The following is a 22,041-nucleotide window of genomic DNA, read 5'->3' as shown; positions in this document are numbered from 1 at the left end:
TCTGCCCCGATGGTCAGCCTCTGCTTCAGCACCCAGGAAAGCCCCCACTTACTTTTGAGGTGAAGGTTTAGGTGGTTTTGTTCTTTGGGCCACACCCGATGGTGTTCGGGGCTTGCTTACTCCTGGCTCTGCACTCAGGGACCACTCTGGGTGATGCTCAGGGGAGCATGTGGGATGCCATTAAATAAAAATAAGCTTGGATGGGCCAAAAAAGCAAAGAGATACCCTACCCACTGTACTATCTTCCTGGCCCCTGTTTTGTTCTTTAGTTTCAGCCATGCCAACCCCCGCCTGCCCCAACCCTGCTGTGTCCTACATTCTTAGGGAGCATTGCAAGTGCTCCCTGAGAAAATTCACCCACAGTGCTCAATGCTTTCAATACTTTACTCACCAACCTTTACAGCACACCTCTCACTATAATAATCATTCCTTATCACCCCCTGAGAAATTTGGCCTTCTGAGATTTAGCCATTGACTTAGCTTCCACAATGGAGCTGGGATTTTTTTTTAATTAGTTAACTTTTTAAATTGTTTTTAATTTTTTTTCTTTTTGGGTCACACCGGCGATGCACAGGGATTACTCCTGGCTCTGTGCTCAGGAATTACTCCTGGCAGTGCTCAGGGGACCCTATGGGATGCTAAGAATCGAACCCAGGTCGGCCGCGTGCAAGGCAGACGCCCTCCCCGCTGTGCTATCGCTCCGGCCCCTAGTTAACTTTTTTAAAATAAAAGAATGGTGATTTACAAATTATCGATGGTTGAATTTTAGGCATCTAATATTTCAGCACCAATCCTACCACCCCTGTCAGCTTCCCCGACCAGTGTGCCCTACCCGACGCTCTGCCCCATCCCCGCCTGTCAACTTGACGGGCACATACCAGAGTTCCAGTGGCTGCAGCTTAGCTCTCACGTTTCCAGTGTGTGGAGTCTGTGTCAGGGACATGGGGCTCTACCCCTCACCCACACCCCCAGTGTAACAGACTCCCTGGTGCCGGTTCACCTTTTCCTTCCCATTCTCTCCTTCCCTCCTTAGTTTCTTTCTTTCTCTGCGGGAGCAGGGATTTGAACTGAGCCATTTTCCTGCATCCAGATCACTGATGTTTCTCTAAGTTAACTTTGAATTCCCTACAATTATCTTCCCAACTCTCTGGGGACTGTGACTATCTTTATATTGTTAACTTGTATCCTTGAGGTTGGAGCAATAGCACTGTAGGGCACTTGCCTTGCATGCAACTGGCTCGATTTTGATCCCCTGTGGTCCCCGGAGGGGCCCCCCCCTCCGCCAGAACTGATCTCTGAGCACAGAGTCAGGAATAAGCCCTGAGCACTGCCAAATATGGCCCTCCCCCCCCCCCCCACCCAAGCAAACCAAACAAAAGCTTGTATTCTCCATTCAGCCTGGCTCTTATCTTGGGTTCCGAAACTTCTTGTGTTTGCTTAGTCGAGTGAGGTTCTTGTTCCCGGGCATCTCAGCGCAGCCCAGCCTGCGGAGTTTAGAAGATGCATTGATTACACGGAAGCTTCTAGGGTTACGGGCTCCCTCAGTACCATGGCATAGCTCTCCTTTGAAAGCATGGATCTTAGCGCTTATTGATTCCTGGGGCCGTAATGAAATCATCCTGGGTGGCTGCCTCAGAGGCTGGACAGATCATCAGATAAGCATGAGGCCGATGTGTAGCAGTAGCTTATCCATCATGGGGCATCTCCAGCACTCTGGAGAGAGACATAGCCTGACAGCTCCCAGCTGCCGTCGGGAAACAATTTAGTGAACTCAGAGACTATCAGGAGACACTAAGGTGGGGAAGGAGGTTTTCAGAAAGCCACATAAACCAAGCACATTTCCCACTAATTTCATCTCCCCAGGAGCTACTTGTAAATATCCCTTCCTTCCTTCCTTCCTTCCTTCCTTCCTTCCTTCCTTCCTTCCTTCCTTCCTTCCTTCCTTCCTTCCTTCCTTCCTTCCTTCCTTCCTTCCTTCTTTCTTTCTTTCTTTCTTTCTTTCTTTCTTTCTTTCTTTCTTTCTTTCTTTCTTTCTTTCTCTCTTTCGTCACCGTGAACCACAATTACAAAGCTTTCATGTTTGAGTTTCAGCCATACAATGATCAAACACCTACCCCTCCACCAGTGCAAATTTTCCCCATTATCCCCTACGCCCCCCCCCCATCCCAGTCCTCACCCTGCCTCTATGGCAGACAGTTTTCCCCAATACTCTCTCTCTACTTTCGGATATTATATTCTGCTCGAATCTTCCCACCACCATTCACGCCTGCCTGCCAGGGGCAGATGCTAGACCATTTCTTTTCCATTGCTCATTTTGCATATCATGAGAGGCCGCCTGCTTCTGGAGTTCTAAGATTGCACATGGTTGGGTTCCAGAGACATCTCTGTAGGGAGCTAATCCGTTTTGGGATTCAATTAGGAGTCTCTGGACCAGGGCTGTGGGTGTGTTAAGATGGCGTTTGGAGGCGGGTTGTGGGCGTGACATCCGGTATCAAGAGTGGACGGGGAGCCGGGGAGGGCCTGCCTGACCCGGCTACCACCATGCGACCTGGAGACTTAGTTCTGGAGTCCACATACCTGGGCCTTGCTTGTGGAAGCTCTTGGTCGCCGGGATTCCATCTGGAGTAGGCGGGGAGACTGCACCTGCTCCATCTGGGGTGCCCCAGTGAAATTGGCTCGGTATGGGGCCCAGAGAGATCTCCAGCACTGTGGTGCCTTCTGGAACCTGCTGCTGAGTCAAATATCCCTTTCAAGGCTGACCCTTGAGAGATTCATTAAAAAATTCATCTTTTTTACCCCCCCAAAGATCTATTTGGGCTTGGCAGGATTTTTGCCCCCTCCCCCGCATCATTTGTTTGTGCATCCATCACATGTATTTGTTTATTTGTTTATTTTTTATTATTTAAATTTATTTTTTAATTAGTGAGTCACAGTGAGGGTACAGTTACAGATGCACACATTTTCGTGCTTATTTTTCCCTCATGCAATGTTCAAGAGCCCATCCCTCCACCAGTGTCCATTCTCCACCACCCATGAACCCAGTATCCCTCCCACCCCCCCAATCCCATCATCCCCCCCACCCCACCCCGCCTCTGTGGCGGGGCACTCCAATTTGATATCTCTCTCTCCTTTTGGGTGTTGTGGTTTGCAACAGGGGTATTGAGTGGTCATCCTGTTCAGTCTCTAGTCTGCTTTGAGCACGCATCTCCCTTCCCGCGCAGGATCTCCAATCACATATTACTTGGTGCTCCCCTCTCTATCTGGGATGACTTTCTCCCAGCACATCACATGTATTTAGCCTGAGCAAGCACGTCTCGGCCCCTGTGTGCTTGGGTTCTCAGAGATCATAGAATCAGACGCATCCATTGGTCGCCCTCTTTCATTGTCCTGCAGAGAACAGGGGTTCGGAGGGGGAAGTGAGGTGCCCGAGTCCCTGTGTTGGTGAAGAAAGGAGACCCCCATTGAGGGCACAAGGACCTGGGGTTCTTTTCGTTTGGCCCTTGAGCATATGCTTCCGGTCCAAGGATTCGAAAGGACTGTGCTGTGTAGGGCCATGTCCTTGCATTTAGTCGCCGGAGGTCAGCGGGGAGGGACCCAGCAAGTGGCTGAGCTTTGGGGGTGGGGAAGGAGCGCTCAGCATCTCGGAGGCGTGTAGGAGGGGCTGGAGGGACCCCTCCTCCCCGAGGGTCTGTGCAGGCGCTCACAGCTGCCTGGACCTCAGGAGTGGACCAGGCGCATTACCGGAAGGGCATCAGGGCTGGACACGGCCCCTGTGGAAACCTTTTCCTTCCTAGCCTGAGGATTGCGAGAGGTTTGGGAAGACCCCCCTGCACTGCTTCCCTATGTGGGGGCCAAGTTCTCACTCCAGCCTCTCTTGGGTCTCATTTCCAAAACAGCTGCTGGAATCGAGACCCACTCCTGGCACTGCTAGCAGAGGCCCCTTGGCTGCTGTTCCTGCCTGTCCCCTCTCCCCGGGGGGGGGGGTTACCCTTCCCTGCCTTTCTCTGCCCAGCAGAACCCCTTTCAGCAGAACCCCCTCTTCCTCGCAGTTCTTTTTTTTTGATTGTAAGATGATTTAAAATTTTTTTATTAGTTTATTTTTTAATTAGTGAATCACCGTAAGGGTACAGTTACGGATTTATATATTTTTGTGCTCATGTTTCCCTCATACAGTGTTCGAGAACCCATCCCTTCACCAGTGCCCATTCTCCACCACCAATAAACCCAACATCCCTCACCCCCCCCACCCCACCCTGCCTCTGTGGCAGGGTTTTCCCTTTTGTTCTCTCTCTCCAATTGGGTGTTGTGGTTTGCAATAGGGGTGTTGAGTGGCCATTGTGTTCAGTCTCTAGTCTACTTTCAGCACGCATCACCCTTCCCCTGCGTGGCCTCCAACCACATTTTACTTGGTGTTCCCTTCCCTATCTGAGCTGCCTTTTCTCCCAGCATGTGAGGCCAGCTTCCAAGCCATGGAGTCAACCTCCTGGTACTTATTTCTACTATTCCTGGGTGTTATCTCCTACTCTGTTATTCTATATTCCACAGATGAGTGCAATCTTTCTATGTCTGTCTCTCTCTTTCTGACTCATTTCACTTAGCATGATACTTTCCATGTTGACCCACTTGTATGCAAAATTCATGACTTCATCTTTTCTAACAGCTGCATAGTATTCCATTGTATAGATGTACCAGAGTTTCTTCAGCCAGTCATCTGTTCTAGGGCACTCGTCTTCCCCGAAGTTGTCTGCAGAAACACGCGGTCCCTGTGGCTGGCGCAGAGAGCTCTGGTCGCTTCACTGTGCACGTTCTGCTCCCGGCCGTGCCTCCCTCGTCAGAGGGGTGGTTTCCCAGTGAACGTTCCCCCGGCGCGTGGACCCAGCGCTTGCTGGGTTCCTGGCCGGCAGGAACACAGACTTTCTCGGTTCTGTCTTACAGATTGAAGCGCTGGTGAAGGACATGCAGAACCCGGAGTCGGGAGTCCGGATGCAGAGCCAGAAGGTTCTGGTCACCAGCGTCCCTCACGCCATGACAGGTACAGGAGCACGGGGTCCGATCGAGGCCCGACACCCGCTGTGGGAGTGGGTGGCAATAACGTGTCCCCTGCAGCCCTGGGAGCCAGTTTGGCCCACAGAGGCGGTGGCCTCTGGTTCTTTCTACACTGCCTCGTTCTGAGACTGTACTGGGCCCACAGAGCTAAAACTATGGGCACTCTTGCCTGTCGAAGACTGAGTCTGGTGGTTCTGGGGACCATAGGCTTCTCCTGAGGCCAGAGAAGAAGGAAGGGCCAGAGAGAGAGTACAGTGGGTAGCGCACTTGCCTTACACACAGCTGACCCAGGTTCAATCCCTGGCACCACTTATGACCTCTTTCCCCCCCACCACCACCTCCACCTCCGAAGACCACCAGGAGTGATCCCTGAATACAGAGTCAGGAATAAGTCCTGAATACAAGTGGGTACAGTCCCCAAATAAAACACAAATAAATGAAGGAAGGGAAAAGGACTAGGTCACTTGGTGAAGCCAGTCCCCTAATTTTTTTTTTTTTTTGGTGTGTGTGTGTGTTTTTTGCTTTTTGGATCACACCGGCCATACTCTCAGGAATCACTCCTGACAGTGCCCGGGGAACCATATGGAATGCTGGGATCGAACCTGGGTCGGCCTCGTGCAAGGCAAATGCCCTCCCCACTGTACTATCGCTCCAGCCTACCCTAAAATTGGTTTTCAAGCGCTTCTGCCCTTTTGTGAGTGTTTGCCGCGGTTGGGTTTTAAGGACATCAGGTCCAGTGGAAAGATACTCTTCGGGAGGAAAGAATGAATTCCCCGTGGTTCCTGCCCCTCCCTCCCCGCTAATTCCGGAAATGCAGACCCTCAGGACCACCCACCCAGGGGAGCACGAGGTGCCTGAGGCCCGAGTGAGTGTCCACGAGGGTGGACTCGATGCGTGATCTCTGCCCTCGGCCTGTCCAGCAAACAGCTTCTCCAGGCTGGAGCCCCCGGCTCGCCTCTGAGCTCTGCTCCTGGGAGCCTCATCCTCAACTCCACCCACCGCCCGTTTCCCACGCAGGGCGCCCTGACTTGGCAGAGCAGGCTGGCTCCCGCACCCCCCCGCCCCTCCCCGCGGCTCCTCACCTGCTGCCTGGCCTGCTCTGAGGAGGCAGGTGTGCGTCTCTCCTGGAGGCTGCCGGGGAAATCCACTCGCCTCCTTGGAGCCAAAGAGAAATTGTGGGAGTGCCCGGGGCAGCTCTCAGGAGAAAAAGCAGAGTCTCGGGGCGGAGCAATAGGACAGCGGGAAGGGCGTTTGCCTTGCATGCGGCCGACCTGGGTTCGATCCCCAGCATCCCGTATGGCATATGGTCCCTGAGCACTGCCAGGGGGATAATTCCTGAAGGCAGAGCCAGCAGTAACCCCCGAGCATCGCCGGGTGTGGCCCCCAAAGAAGGAGTCTTGGGAGCCAGTCGTGCTGGAGGCCAGTGACCCTAACGGCCAGGGCTGGCTGGGCAGGGGTGGCTGAGGCCTCTCCTGTCTGCGGGGTGTAAGGTGCAGAGGTGCCAACTCTCTCTTGCCCCTGCTCCTCTCTGCTCCTGACGACATTCACTCACTCGATTCATCATCATTATTCTTTTGAGGTCACACCTGGTGATGCTCAGGGCTGGCTCTTGGCTCTGTGCTCAGGAATCACTCCTGGAAGGCTCGGGGGACCCTATGGGATGCCAGGGATCGAACCCAGGTCTGCTGTGTGCAGGGCATGTGCCTGGCCCACTGTATCCTTATCTCTCCAGTCCCCATTCATTCTGGGTTTTTGGTTTGCTTTTGGGCCACACCTGGCGGTGTTTAGTGCTTGCCGCTGGCTCTGCACTCAGGAATTAATTACTCCTGGTGGGCTCAGGGGACCGTAGAAGCTTCTGGGGATCATATCCCCGTCTGCTGAGTGCAAGGCAGACGCCTTATCCACTGTACTATCCAGCCCCCAACATTCATTCTGGTCTGAATTCTCCGTTGGGCTGGGTGAGCTCTCTCGGCAGCTCTCCTCGACCTCCTCTGGGTCACCCCCATGCTTAGTTGAGGTGTGGGCCGGGGGGGGGGCGGGGAATGGTCCCTTTCTGTTTAGGGACTGTGAGAGCCAGCCCTGGCCTGGAGCCAGGGCCTCTGAGGCGAAGTCGAGCTGGCAGCTCCATTTCTTTTTTTTTTTTTAATTATTATTTTTGGGTCACACCCAGCGGTGCTCAGGGCTGACTCCTGGCTCAGGCACTCAGGAATCACTCCTGGCGGAGCTCGGGGGACCCTATGGGATGCTGGGAATCGAACCCGGGTCGGCCGCGTGCAAGGCGAACGCCCTTCCCGCTGTGCTATCACTCCAGCCCCGAGTTTCCATTTCTCGATTAAACTCAGGGCCGGCAGGTCAGTGCCTGCAGGTCAGGTGCGTCCCTCGAGCCCCGCCAGGAGGGACCCCTGAGCACAGAGCCAGGACGAAGCCCTGAGCACTGCCGGGGGTGGCCCTAAACCCAACCCTCCCCAACCAGAAGTCAGGACCAGCCGTCTCTGTTCACACGATTGACAGCCGGGATGAGCTGCAAATCGCACTGGACCTGTGGTCAGCAGGCAGGGAGCCCCCCCCCCGCCAGCTCTCGGCTTCCTGCACCCCAGGAATGTTAGGGGAGCCCCAAGCGCCCTCTGTGCACCCAGGTGGGCAGAGGGGATGCCAGGCTCCTTAGCACCTTTCTGAGTGCCACGGGCTCCGCCAAACCCTTTCTGGCCGTGTAGGGACTCGAACCCCCTGTGGATCTCGTGGCCGCAGCCTAGTCCACTGTCCATGCATGCAAACTACCTCACGCATCTGATACGTGACATCCGCCTGTGTTCTGGGTGGGGGGGAGGCTGCCCTCGCTGCCGTTTCCCCCTCATTCCTCCAGCACTGGGGGGGGACGAGGTCAGAATGGGGTGCGGGATGGGGGTGGGAGGTGGGTGGGGAAGCTCCATCCCTGTCGACTCAGAGCAAGACAATCGGGCTGTTTCTCGGACCCAGGGTGGCTGGGGACTCAGGGGGCTGATGGGAAGCCCAAGCCGGGGGCCGAGGCGTCAGCACAGACCCCGTGACGTAGGAAGCGGAGGCCTGTTAATCTCGTTTGTTCTATTTCGGGAAAGCCCATTACTCTTCAGGCGAGAGAGCTAATCAGTCAGCCGGGCCCGCTTTCTCGGCTCTTCCCCACTGGCTAGCATTTGGAGAGGCGGGGGGCGGAAAGTCTGAAGCACCCCGCTGTTAAGATTTTGTTGCTTTTTTTTATTTTTAACCGGGGGTGGGGGGTGGCAGGCAGAGGTGCTCAGGGCTGACTCTTGGCTCTGCACTCAGGACTCACCCCTGGAGGGCTCGGGGACCCCAGGGGAGCTGGAGCTGGACCACGCTGGCGAAATAAGCCAGTGTCGCTGTACTATTTTTGGGGATTTTCCAGGAAGGATTGCTGCTCTTCAGCAGTCAACCTGGAGTGCAAGACGCTAAAAGCCGCAGAGACGAATCAGCCAGAGTAGTTTGTTGGGGGCCTGTGGGCAGATGGGTGGTGGCAGGACATTGGTGCTGGTGGGGGTGGGGAGGAGGGGAGGGATCCCAGGGTCTCAGCCCCGCCCCGAGCAGCTGGAACCCTGGGTGTGAGCGGGCCTGAGGAGCGCCCCCTGCAGGCAGCAGAAGAAGCGGCCCTCTGCCAGGGCTTCCGTGGGCCTGAGCCTCCCGCCCCCACCACCCAAGGCGTGGCTACAGTGGCTGGGAAATTGGCTGTTGGGGCCCCCCCACCGAGACACGGCACAGCAGGGAAGGCGCTTGCTTTGCGCACGGCGGGAGACCCAGGTTCAACTCCTGGCACCCCATCCGGTCCCCAGAGTCCTGCCAGGGGTAATTCCTGAGCCAGGAATAAGCCACGAGCACTGTTGGGTGAGTCCCAAACAGAACTGAAGCAGAAACGTGGCTGTGGGCCTGTGGAAGGTGGTACCTGAGTCGGGCTTGTGGCTCCAGAGCCGCTTGCTTCTTCCTGAGATGTTGCTGTCTTCCTGCTGCTTCAGGGGCCGGGGCGCGTGGTCAGTGGCTTGGAGACGGGGTCCCTAACTTCCGGGGGTCCTGCAGCATCTCGGGCCTTTGCAGCTGGGCTTGGCTTGTCTTCGCCTGAGTCCCTGGAACATGGGTCGGAGGCGGGGCCTGTTCTCTCCAGGCCTGCTGTCCTTCCCGCCTGCCTCCCCATCTCGGGGGGCCCCAAATGGTGCTCGGAGGCCTGGGAGCCCCTCCTGGTGACTCTTGCCAGTAAAGCCATGGCTCAGGGCTAGGGCTGAGGGGTGCAGTGTTGTGGGGGCCCTGAGGTCCTGAGGTGTGGTTGGGGCTGCTGGGTGTGTGTGTGTGTGTGTAGTGTATGTATGTGTATGTGGTATGTATGTATGTATGCATGTATGTGTATGTGTATGGTATGAATGATATGTGTATGTGTGTATATGTGTGGTATGTATGTGTGTATGTGTATGTGTGTGGTATGTGTGATATGTGTATGTGTGTATATGTGTGTGGTGTGTATGTATGTATGTGTGTGGATATGTGTGTGGTGTGTGTGTATGTATGAATGTATGCAGTGTGCATGTATGTTTGTGTATATGTGTGTATGTGTGTGGTGTGTGTATGCATGTGTGTATATGTGTGTATGTAGTGGTGTGTATATGTATGTGTGTATATGTATGTGTGGTGTGGATATGTGTGTGGTGTGTGTGTGGTGTGTCTAAGTGTGTGGTATGTGTATATGTGTATGTGTGTGGTGTGTAGCATGTGCATGTGTGTGTCTGGTGTGTGTGGTGTATGTATGTATATGTGTGGGTGTGTGTGGTGTCTGTGTGTGTGTGGTGTGTGTATATGTGTGTGTGTGTCTGGTGCGTGTGGTGTGTGTATATGTGTGGGGAAGGGGTCTCCGGGCTGCACCTGGCCAGGGGACCATGTGGTGCCCAGGAATGTACTAGTGTGAGGTGCATGCAAGGCGTTTGCTCCGAGATTGACCCCTGTCCATCTCCTCAGCAATTCCTGTGGGCGGTTTTTTTTTTTGTTATTTTTTTTTTAAATGCCAGCCTTCATTCCCAGACCTCCTTACACTGGAGGGCCCAGGGTGCGAGTCTGGGTGGAGGCCACCTTCCACGTGTCGAGAGTCATACGGCAGAGTGTGCAGAGGGTTCCTGGGTATGTCCTTTAGCCGCTGCTTTGGCAAAAGGCCCTTCCACAGCTGCTGAAGCCAGCGCTGAGAGGACGCCCCCCCCCCCCGCCCTCAGACCCCGCCCCCCGGCCCTCAGACCCCGCCCTCCCGGCCCTCAGACCCCGCCCTCCCGGCCCTCAGACCCCGCCCTCCCGGCCCTCAGACCCCGCCCTCCCAGCCCTCAAACCCCGCCCTCCAGGCCCTCAGACCCCGCCCCCCGGACCTCAGACCCCGCCCTCCCAGCCCTCAAACCCCGCCCTCCAGGCCCTCAGACCCCGCCCCCCGGCCCTCAGACCCCGCCCTCCCGGCCCTCAGACCCCCGCCCTCCCCTACCCCGCCTTCCCCGCCCTCCCCGCCCTCAGACCCCCGCCCTCCCGGCCCTCAGACCCCTGCCCTCCCCGCCCTCAGACCCCCGCCCTCCCCGTCCTCAGACCCCCGCCCTCCCCGCCCTCAGACCCCCGCCCTCCCGGCACTCAGACCCCGCCCTCCCCGCCCTCAGACCCCCGCCCTCTCAGCCCTCAGATCCCCACCCTCCCGACCCTCAGACCCCGCCCTCCCGGCCCTGGCTCTGAGCGGTTCTCATGGGCCCAGGCACCATCCAGAGACCCCGGGATAGTTTGGGGTGGTCTCGCTTTGCTCCTCTCCCCTCTGCCCCAGTGCTGACTTGGCCTGTTTGCTTTCCAGCTGATGACCGACAACCCACGCATACATTATTACAGAGTAAGGCCAGAAACCTCAGGGCTGAGTGTAATAGAGGATTCCTGGTGCCCACTCGAGTAAATCGATGAACAACGGGAAGACAGTGGTGCAGTGATACGGTGAAGACAAGAAATGCCACCGGGGAGCGACTGGGGAGCTAGGACAGGGGCTGAGATGCTGGCGTCGCATGCAGCTCGCCCCCAGCGTGGTCCCTGGCACTGCGGATGGTCCCGAGAGCCAGGAGTCAGCCCGGAGCACCTCGGGGTGTGGCCTCACTCTCCCCCCAAAATACAAAAAAAAAAAAGGCACCACTGGGGAGGTCGTAACTGTGGGCAGGGAGGGAGGGTGAGTCGGAAATCATCCAAGACCACGGACGGCCCTGGGCTGTAAACCTACTGGGTCTGGGGGACGCGCCTGGAAATTTTGGACAGAAGCAGGACGAGGCTTCAGCTAAGCCAGGAAGAGGCCAGCTGGGCACTGCAGGGGACCGAGGGGCGCGGGAGACTGATGAAGGCCTCGTGTTTCTGCTTGCAGGGAGCGACGTTCTGCAGTGGCTCGTCCAGCGGCTCTGGGTGTCCAGCCTGGGTGAGCGTTTCTCCAGCCCTCGGTGACCAAGCGCTGCACCGGACTCTCTGAGGCTGGAGATTAAGCGGACGCTTAGCTCGTGTCTCTGAGAGATGAACCACATGGACCTCCCCTGCCCCACCACCCCTTCCCGCATTGAAAAGAAAGACACAATACCGGGGGGGGGGGGAGACAGAATCCTTGGGGCTGTCGCATCTCAAATATTGCGAGAATGGGGAGGAGTCAGCCAGGAAAAGCTTCCTGGAGGAGGAGGTGGTGCTTCCCTGGACCAGGGACCGTCCCTTGCAAGAAGCAAGTCTTGTGAGCCAGGAAGGGGCGCTCAGAGGGTCTGTCTTCCCAGACGGAGAAACACGCCAGAGCCATGATGTAGAGAAGGGGTGGGCAGGGGGCATGGGGAGAAGTGGATTTGGCTGGCCGTGGAGGGCAGTGGGAGGAGGGGAGCCCGTGGGTGTGGCCGGAGAGAGAAGCGAAGGGAAGTCAGAGAGGGCTTCGGAGCGGGCAGCATGACGGATGATCTTTGGTCGGATGTTTGGCAGAAAGAACCTGGGCATGGGGCGTACACAGCGCTTGCCTTGCACGCAGCCGACCCGGGTTCGAACCCTGCATCCTACAGGCAGTGCCCCTACTGAGCACTGCCGGGAGTGATTCCTGAGTGCAGAGCCAGGAGTGAGCCCTGAGCAGCTCCGGGTGTGGCCCCCAAACCTAAAACAAACTCAGAAAAGGATTAAGAACCTGGGTTAGAGCATCCCAGGAGCCCTGGAGCGGGGATTCAGGGCGGGTCTGGGGCTGAGAGCGAGAGGACCGCCCAAAGAGGAAGGGTGGAGGCCAGACAGGTGGCCGGGCAAAGGGGTGGGATGTGGGCAGGGTCCTGGGGCCCGTGGGCCTGGGAGCACCGAGGGATGGAGTCCTGTCTCTGGGATGCAGAGACAGCTGCGGTCCCTGGGGCTTCTGAAGAACCAAAAATGGTCCCTAAACTTAGTCTTTAGTTCATGCAAGCCCAGAAACAAAAACCCGGCCAGCTGGCCCAGGTGTGTGTGTGTGTGGGGGGTAAGGTGAGGTGGGAGGAGCGAGGGCTCCGCATCTGGAAGGATGGCAGCGCTGGTCCGGGGGTAGGAATCGTGGCAGAGGACGTGCGTGACCCCCCTTCCCACTCTTCTTTGAGTGGGGATGTGCCTGATGGTTAAAGAACCGTTTCCCCGATCCTTGGTCTTCTTCAGACCCAAAGAGATGAGAAGAGGGTTCGCCGGGGTTTACCCCACCCTGGGAGTCACTCGTGGCCCCCCCGCTCACCCCCCCCTCACCCCCGGGTGACGTGGCTTCCCTGCAGGTTTATTTACTGACCTGTTGTATCAGGGGTCAGGCCGGGAAACCCTTCCAGCATGTTCATCCCCAGCTGGCACTTACTGGGTGAAGTGCTATGAGGATGGGGTGGGGGGGGGCGTTGGGGTGCCTCTCTCGCACTTTTGGGATGTAGCGGAGGGACCCGGCAGTGAGCTTCCCCACCCCCCCCCCCAGCTCTGCTCTGAACTTCTTAACGTCTCACCCGTTTCCTCACAGAGGCTCAGAACTTGGGCAACTTCATAGTCAAGTACGGCTACATTTACCCTCTGCAGGACCCCAAGAACCTCATTCTCAAGCCTGACAGCAGCCTCTACCGGTTCCAGGTGAGGGGGCGGCCTGGGGCCTGGGGGGTTCCGGTGGGGTTTCACCGCAATCTGGAAAGCCAAGTGCTGATTTCCCTAGGGAAAACAACACAGCAAGGTTGTAGAAGTAGAAAGAGGACAAAGGGGGGAGCTGGAGCGATAGCACAGCGGGGAGGGCGTTTGCCTGGCACACGGCCGACCGGGGTTCGATTCCCAGCATCCCATAGGGTCCCCCTGAGCACTGCCAGGAGTAATTCCTGAGTGTGCAGAGGCAGGAGGAACCCCTGAGCATCGCCGGGTGTGACCCACAAAAGAAGAAAGAAAAAGGACAAAGGGAATTTTCTTTCTTAAGTCGTGGGACCTGGGGGGGGGTCCCCGACCACTTGTCTCAGCCTGGTTTCTGATTTCTTTGGCAGACGCCGTATTTCTGGCCCACCCAGCAGTGGCCTGCGGAAGATACAGACTATGGTAACACCCCCCCCCAACCCCGCCTTTCGTGGTTCTCATGCTTGTTTACCCGATGCATGTGGGGCACATTTGTCTTGCTGTCACTGCGACCTTTATGACGGATCACCTCCCCACATGGGGCGTGTGCCTGAGGGGCGGGTGGGTTCTGCTAATGGCTCTCTCCTCTGAGGCCCACCGAGCCGTCCCGCGCATAGAGCGAGGCGGAGAATGTGGTTTTGAAATACGACGATGGTGGAAAATGCCGCTGTTTTCTTTTCCAGCCATCTATTTAGCCAAGCGGAATATCAAGAAGAAAGGGATTCTCGAAGAATATGAAAAGGTACAGGGTGTTTTCAAGGCGGCATGGTTAGAATCGAGTGGAATGTCATCAGGAGCTTTTTATTTATTTATTTATTTATTTATTTATTTATTTATTTATTGCTTTTTGGGTCACACCCGGCATTGCACAGGGGTTACCTCCTGGCTTTGCATTCAGGAATTACTCCTGGCAGTGCTCAGGGGACCATATGGGATGCTGGGAATCAAACCTGGGTCGGCTGTGTTCAAGGCAAATGCTTTCCCCACTGTGCTATTGCTCCAACCCCAGGAGCTTTTTTTTTTTTAAAAAAAAAAACACACCTAGGTTCTTATCACCACCTTCCTGTGGGTCTTCACCACCCTATGACCTGCTCACCTCTCCCCATCTGTCAAATCATCCATCCCGTGTTCTGCACCACGGAACACCCACCCGTTCATCTGTCATCCACCTGCCCATTTACCTCTCCGTTCATCCGCCCATCTTTCCGTTCCTCTCTCCTCCCATCCGTCAACCCGCCCATCCCTTGTGTGTCTCTCCACCCATTCATCAAGCTGTCCATCCACCCACTTTTGCACCAGCCACCCACCCACCCATCCAACCATCCATCCACCCATCATCCATCCATCTACTTAAGAGCAGCTCTCAGGCGAATCCTTCCTATGTCAAGCTTGAGTTTCTCCAGCTCCAACCCCAGTCGCTACTGCAGGCACCCTGGCCGCCGTCTTCCTTTTGTCGTTCCCAAACAGCGCCTTAGCTCATATTCACAATCACTGGTGTTTCACAGTTCACATCGGAACTTCAGCATGGGATGGAAAAACAATACATAATGTAGACTTTTCACTGGAGGCTCGATGAGTCATAGTTCTCAAAGAACTCACCCTCATCCTCGAAAGGTCAGACTCCTGGGCTGACGGCGATGGTCCTGCTGGATTTTTGGGCTTTTTTTTTTCTTTTTGGGTCACACCCAGCGATGCTCAGGGGTCACTCCTGGCTCTGCATTCAGGAATTACCCCTGGCCATGCTCAGGGGACTGTATGGGATGCTGGGAATCGAACCCGGGTTGGCCGCGTGCAAGGCAAACGCCCTCCCCGCTGTGCTATCGCTCCATGGGCTTTGTTTTGTTTTTGTTCTTTTTTTTTTTTGCTTTTTGGGTCACACCCAGCGACGCTCAGGGGTCACTCCTGGCTTTGCACTCAGGACTTGCTCCTGGCAGTGCTTGGGGAACCATATGGGATGCCAGGGATCGAACCCGGGTCGGCCGCGTGCAAGGCAAACGCTCTACCTGCTGTGCTATCGCTCCGGCCCCTGTTTTGTTTTTGTTCTTAATAAACATATTTGGAGAAGGGTCAGCGTTATCGCAAGGTTCAGGGCTTATCTCTGTGGATCCCTGATCCTTCGTGCTGCTCAGTTTTGAGCCTCCATGTGCTCCCATGCCCTTTTCCGTCAGACCCAGGACAGGGGCATGAAAATGATTCAGTCCAAGTTGCAGCTCTGCCGGCCAGGCTTTTTAGGAGGACTCAGTGCTGTGGGAAGTCACGCCTTGGCCAGGCCCGGGCCCGGCTCCCACAGCGTCAGGGACGTCCGTACCCTCTCTGAGTTCGGACTTCCTGCTGCAAGCCCCTATCCGGGGCCTTAGCATTCTCCTTCTACTTTCCTCCCCTAGGAAAATTATGATTTCCTGAACAAGAAGATTAACTACAAGTGGGACTTCGTCATCATGCAGGCCAAGGAGCAGTACAGGTGGGCGTGAGCCGCTGTTGGCTTTCTTTTCGGTTTTTGGTTTTGGGGGCTACAGCCGACGGTGCTCAGGGCCCATGCCTGGCTCTGCGCTCAGGAATCACTCCTGGCAGGGCTCCGGGGACTATAGGGGGTGTGATGAGGGCGGGGGGGGGCGGGGGGATAGAATCTGGGTTGGCCACGTGCGTGGCAGGCACCCTACCTGCCGAACTATCTCTCTGCCCGCCTTGCGGTGGCTGTCTGCAGGGGTCTTGCCTTCCCACCTCTGCTCCCTTCCTGCTCTCAGTGAAAGAAGCGTTGATTGGGGGCCGGAGAGATAGCACAGCGGGTAGGGCATTTGCCTTGCATGCGGCCAACCTGGGTTCGATCCCCGGCATCCCATATGGTCCCCCAAGCACCACCAGGAGTAATTCCTGAGTGCAGAGCCAGGAGTAACCCCTGAGCATCACTGGGTGTGACCCAAAAAGAAAAAAAAAAGCGTTGATTGGGTGTGTAGGTGGCAAACGTTGGGAAGGGCCTAGGGGCTTGGCATTCCTAGCCTGGGGGTCCAGGCATGGCTGGGCTGTCAAGAATTAGAGGGGGGGGGCGGGGTCACAGGGCTGGAGGCCGCCCCAGAGGTATCCAGGGTCTGGGTGGCGATTGTGGCCGGAGAGAAGAGGGACAGGAAGGACATTCGTCTGTAGACAGGGGAGTCCCGGGTAGCTGGAGCCAGTTTCAGTGGAGACACAGGGGGAGTGTGTGCATGGGTGGGGGGGAGGCGGGGGTCTGTCACACAGCGCTCAGCCCAGACGGCTGTATCACCTAGTTCACTATCCTGCTGGTGTTGGAGCCCAGCAGGGAAGATGAAGGAATGGCCGGATGAAGGCAGAGAGGAAGGAGTAAGGGGCCCGAGGCGCACCCAGAGATCCCCCCAGGGCAGGCCGGAGCGCGTGCGCGCGTGCGTACTGGCTCTCTCTCCCCGGTGCCTTTCAGCGCGGTTTCTCCCAGTGGCAGCTCTAGGCCCCGCGCAGAGCAGAGCAGAGCCGAGCCGGGATGGGTGGCCCCCCTGGAGTAAGTGAGTCGGGCGCTCCCTGGCCGGGCCGGCTGGACACCCCGCCAGGCCCCCTGCAGGCGGCCCCGAGGCCACGGGGGCTAGTGGAGCCGTGGTGGGAGCCTTCTGAGGTCGCCCTGGCACCCGCGTTTCTCCTGAGTCTCCAGGGGAGGCTGGCACGGGCACGGGCACTTCCCTCCCCGCCTGGCCGTCGGCCGTGATTCTGCACACGAGCAGCAGAGAAGCGCGCCGGGCGCTGCTCCTACCGGGCCGTGCGTCATGCGCGTTGCCGGGAGAACAGGCGTTCGCGGGGCAGGAGCGCACGTCGCCGTGGCAATGGGGAGCGTGGCGCCCGCTGGTTGAGGGACGAACGCTCCTGGGGGCGGGGGCGGGGGTGGGACCGAGCCGCGATCCCAGGTCAGCTTAGATGGACTGAGTGCAAGTGATGGGAGGGAGAGGGGGTCCCCTCCCGCCCCCACCCCCGGGCCTGTGTCTCCCCCCCCCCCGCCCCCACCTCCCCTGCCCCCGCTGTGATTGCTGCCCGCTTTTGTCCGGAGCTCAGCATGGCTGCTCACGGTGGACCTCGAACAAAAGCACCCCGTTATTCCAGCCAGGAAACGGGGCGTGTTGCAAAGGCGGAAACCGAGCAGGTGGCAGGATACGAGAGGCCCGCGGCACGTCCCTGATCCCCAGCGGCTAAAAGCAGCCCCTAGGCACCCCTGAAGGGCCCCCGTTCTGGGAGGAGGGGCGCACAGCCTCTCCCCCCCCCCCCCGGGCCTGTACGGCAGCTGGGGGGTCCTGCATTTGGGGGGCACCGCGGGGCGTGGCTCTCTCTATTCCACCCCCCCAGCCTCATTTCAGTAGGGATCACAGGGTGGAGACGGGGGAAGAATGAAGCCCCCAAATGTCCAAAAGCAAGCCCCCGCCCCCGCCCCAAGCACGCTGGGGCTAGTCCTAGAGTGGGTACTGCTGACCCCCCTCGCCTGTGGCCCGGGAGAGCTGGACGCTGGGACCCCCCTTTGACCTCAGGCGGTATGTGATGAACGTTGAAACTTGGGGGGATGGGGAGCGGGCCCGGGAAGGGGACACGGTCAGTTCGCCTTTCCCCTTTGGTCCCGGGACAGGGCTGGCTCCCTGGGGCAGTGACCGGCCAGTCTTGCACTTGGTGATGTTGGTATTGACTATTGCTTTTGTCGGGGATGCTCCCTAGCAGTGCTCCGCAGGCCTTTCCCGGGGGTCCTGGTGGGTCAGGCTGACAGTCCAGGCCGGGCTTGAGGATGTGGTGCACCTTGGTGCTGGCCGTGGGCAGCCCCAGGGACGGCAGTGTGGACTGACTCTGCTCCTAGCTCTCAGCCCCCGTTTTCATTTTCACGGTTAACCCGGGCCGGTGGGTCGTGGGGGGCAGAGGCCAGGTCTCCGGGACGGGCCCCGTCATGCCCCGCGCGGCCAGGCTGCGGGCTCTCAGCGGCTCTTCCCACGACCTTGGCTTTGCAGGACCGGGAAGGAGAGGCCCAAGGCGGACAGGTACGCGCTGGACTGCCAGGAGAAGGCGTACTGGCTGGTGCACCGCTGCCCTGTAAGTGAGCATGCCCTCCCGCTCCCCGTGCTCCCGCTCTGCGTCCTCCCCGTCCTCGTGCTCCCACTCTCCTTCCTCCCGCTCCCAGTCTTCCCACTCCTTGTTGTCCCGCTCTCCGTGCTTCACTCCATCCTCTCACTCCCAGTATTCCCACTCCCTGTTATCCTGCTCTCCGTGCTCCCACTCTCCTTCCTCCTGCTCCCAGTCTTCCCACTCCCCGTCATCTCGCTTTCCATGCTCCCACTCTCCTTCCTCCTGCTCCCAGTCTTCCCACTCCCTGTCATCCCGCACTCCGTGCTCCCACTCTCCTTCCTCCCGCTCCCAGTCTTCCCACTCCCTGTAACCCCGCTCTCTATGCTCCCACTCTTCGTCCTCCTGCTCCCAGTCCTTCTGCTCTCCACCCTCTCACTCTCCGTCCTCCTGCTTCCTGTCCTCCCTCACCCAGGATCCCTGTGGGGGGAGCACCTCCTGGGGGAATTGAGTTGGGAGCTGGCTGGGCGGTCCCTCTGGTGGAGCGAGGGCTCGGTGAAGGCAGCGAAGGGTGAGTTGGTCTGGTCTTGTAGGAGGGCTCCGACCTGCTTGTTTGGGAGTGTTGGGTCACACCCGGCAGTGCTCAGGGCTTGCTCCTGGCTCTGTGCTCAGGGCTCACTCCTGGTAAATCTCATCTGGGGTGCCTCGGGTTGAACCCAGGTTGGCCGTGTGCAAGGCGAGTGCCCTACTTGCTGTGCAGTCTCTCTGGCTCCAGCGCCCTTTCCGGAGACCTTTTCTATGTACCTTGGAAAAGGCCCAGTGAGGAAACCACTAGAACCCCCAGGCCCCAAAGCCCAGAGAGCGAGGCGCTGGGGAGAAAGGACGTCAGGGGGAGCCCTGAGCACCGCCAGGTGTGACCCAACACCCCGCCTGGCCGTTTGCATCTCCTGCAGGACGGGCCAGGGCAGGAGGTGCCTGAGGGCTCAGCTCTCGGGGGCTGGGCTCACGGAGGGGCTGTCAGCCGGCGACAGTGCAGCCTGGCGCTGTCACCGCCCTGCCCCCCGTCCCTGCAAACACCGCATGCTGCCGGAGCCCGGCCCCCACTCTCCTGGCCGACTGCTTCGGCCAAAAGATTCAGATTTTCCGCTCCCTGTGCTGTGCTCCAAAGGAGCCTGAGTTCAAGTGCAGAGGAGAATGATGACGAGAAGGGGGGTGCAGAGAGGGCGGGGTGGGGCGGGGTGAGGGGGGGCCCCAGCCTGTGTGTATCCCCAGCGTGGCTGGGGAATGCGGATTCCGGAAAGGTCCCTCCGTGGGGTCCCTTCCTGGCGGTGCCGTGGCTGAATTGGAAGCATCTGGACAGTGTCTCTGTGGCGGGTCACTCCCTGACGCCCGCAGTCCCCGGCTGCAGGGGCCGGGCTGTTGTCTTCGGGGGGCTCCTGCGTGTAACCCGGGTTCCTATGTCTGGCCAGCCTGCAGGGACACAGCGGGTGCATTTCCTTTGCCAGACGGGCAGCTCCGGGCGTCTTTGTCAGTGCCACCGGCTGATGTGCCAGGTACTCCACCACAGGTGACGCCGGTGGCTGTCCCAGGGACTGAGGCACTGATGCCATGAGTGGATGAACGGCGCTCAGGGTGAAAGGCAGCCTCGGGGGACGTTTAGAGACAGATCCCGGGTCCGGGACCCCAGCTCCACGCCGAGCTCCGAGATGAGTCGTAGGGGGATGTCAGAGGAGGAGGAGGAGCCCGGGCAGCTGGGGCAGCCGGTCTGCCACTGAGGCACTGGCACAGCACACCAGCAGTGTTGAGAAGCAGGGGTGTGGCGGGCAGCGGCTTCGAGAGACCCGAGCCCGGGTGGCCGAGGGCAGCCCCGTACTGATGAGGGCTGTGCGGATGCAAATGCAGGGACCACTGAAGATGGGTCGAGTTCAAAGGGAGAGGAGGAGGAGGAGGAGGAGGAGGAGGAGGAGGAGGATGAGGAGGAGGAGGAGGAGGAGAAGGAGGAGGAGGAGGAGAAGGGGAGGAGGAGGAGAAGGAGGAGGAGGAGGAGGAGAAGTAGGAAGAGGAGGAGAAGGAGAAGGAGGAGGAGGAGGACAATAAGGAGGAAGAGGAAGAGGAGGAGGACAATGAGGAGGAAGAGGAAGAGGAGGAGGAGGAGGAGGTGGAGAATGAGGAGGAAGACAATGAAGAGGAAGAGGAGGAGGAGGTGGAGAATGAGGAAAAGGAGAAGGAGGAGAATGTGAAGGAGGAGGAGAAGGAGGAGGAGGACAATGAGGAGGAAGAGGAAGAGGAGGAGAAGGAGGAGAAGGAGGAGGAGAAGGAGGAGAAGGAGGAGGAGGAGAAGGAGAAGGAGCAGGCAAGCCCTGAGCAGACAGTGAGCAGAGCTGGAGTACTCAGGAGCACTTTGGGCTGAGTGGCCGGGCCGAGGCTGCAGGTAGGCGGGGCTGCGTGTGTGTTTTGGGGCGTGTTCATGCACTCTCGGTCGGGGCACACGTGTAAGCGGGTATGTGAGCATGGGAGGGAATCAGAGCCTGTGTGTGTGGGTGTGAATGTGCAGGCTTGCTCGCCCCGTGGGGGTGTGCAAGGAGGGCGTGTGTCTGGGTGTGAAGTCACCGCAGTCATGCCGGGGGAATTTCTACCAGCTGGAGGGGGCAATTCTTAGAGTCAATTTTTAGGCCGAGACATTGATGCTCCAGGCCGGCCACCCCCTCCTCAGCACCGCCCTGCTCCCCACCCCGTGCTCGGTGACGTCCCCGGAAGGTTCCTTGCTGTTGATTTGTTTGGGGGCCACGTCTGGCAGTGCTTGGGACTGCTCCTGGCTCTGTGCCTGAGGGAGGCTCCGGGAGGTGCTTGGGCCTTCATCCCGCCCCCGGGATGGGACTCGGGCCTCCCCCGTACAGAGCAGGCGCTCCAGCCCACTGAGCCACCCTTCCACGCCGCCCCCCCGCCACCCCCGCCAACCCCACCTGAGATCGCGCTATCCCGGGTGGGTTTTCTCCTTGGGGTGGTACATTGTTGTGTGACTGCCCCTCCTCCAAGGCCCCGGAGGTGCCTGATGGGGACACAGAAGGAAGGCAGGTCCCCAGGGCTGAGCTCAAGGCAGCTGTAGGAAATGCCCCACAAGCACGTGTTGGTCAAGGTCTACTTTGACAACGAGGTATCGGCTTGTACTTCCTCCTCCTCCTCTTTTCCCTCCTCCTTGTCCTCGTCGTCGTCGTCGTCTTCCTCCTCCCCTCCTCCTTTTCCTCTTCCTCCTCCTCCTCCTCTTCCTCCTTTTCCTCTTCCTCCTCCTCCTCCTCCTCCTCTTCCTCCTTCTCCTCCTCCTCTTCCTCCTCCTCCTCTTCTTCTCCTTCTCCTCCTCTTCTTCTCCTCCTCCTCCTCTTCTCCTCCTCCGCCTCCTCTTCCTCCTCTTCTTCCTCCTCCTCCTCCTCCTCCTCCTTCTTCTTCTCCTCCTCCTCCTCCTCCTCCTCCACCTCAACCTCCTCCTCCACCTCCTCCTCTTCCTCCTCCTCCTCTTCCTCCTCCTCCTCCTCCTCTTCCTTCATCACTTCCTAGTTCTTTCTATCTCCTTTATCTTGCCGAGGTGACATGCCCAACGTTTGCCTTCATGGTAGTCCTCTGAGCTAGACTGCCATATTTAGCAAACCAAAGAGGATGCCAAGACAAATGTGAACTTTGGTAAACAGCAAATGACTCAAGGCCCACTGTTTTTATGTTTATTGTGTATTTATGCTAAAGACATATGGGATCTATTTCCCTGTCAACTTATATATATATAAATTATTTGTTGTTCATCTGAAATTTAAATCTAACTGGAAATCCTATCTTTAT

At 58.0% G+C, this 22,041-nt stretch overlaps 1 protein-coding gene across 1 annotated transcript in view; it reads left to right on the top strand.

Moving 5' to 3' along the window:
* The window catches only part of RGS9 (regulator of G protein signaling 9), a 68,782-nt gene that overhangs the window by 7,415 nt on the left and 39,326 nt on the right, over positions 1-22,041 (top strand). Inside the window, exons 2-8 of the mRNA XM_055132743.1 lie at positions 4,936-5,032; positions 11,441-11,491; positions 13,049-13,155; positions 13,551-13,602; positions 13,863-13,921; positions 15,564-15,640; positions 18,162-18,243. Of these exons, the coding sequence (XP_054988718.1) occupies positions 4,936-5,032; positions 11,441-11,491; positions 13,049-13,155; positions 13,551-13,602; positions 13,863-13,921; positions 15,564-15,640; positions 18,162-18,243 (525 nt within the window). The remainder of the gene's footprint in view (positions 1-4,935; positions 5,033-11,440; positions 11,492-13,048; positions 13,156-13,550; positions 13,603-13,862; positions 13,922-15,563; positions 15,641-18,161; positions 18,244-22,041) is intronic.

The sequence above is a fragment of the Sorex araneus genome, chromosome 3 (genome assembly GCF_027595985.1).
Source record: "Sorex araneus isolate mSorAra2 chromosome 3, mSorAra2.pri, whole genome shotgun sequence".
In the NCBI taxonomy this organism is placed as follows: domain Eukaryota; kingdom Metazoa; phylum Chordata; class Mammalia; order Eulipotyphla; family Soricidae; genus Sorex; species Sorex araneus.
The sequence above is the reverse complement of the archived record's forward strand: the minus strand, read 5'-3'. Positions and strand labels throughout refer to the sequence as shown.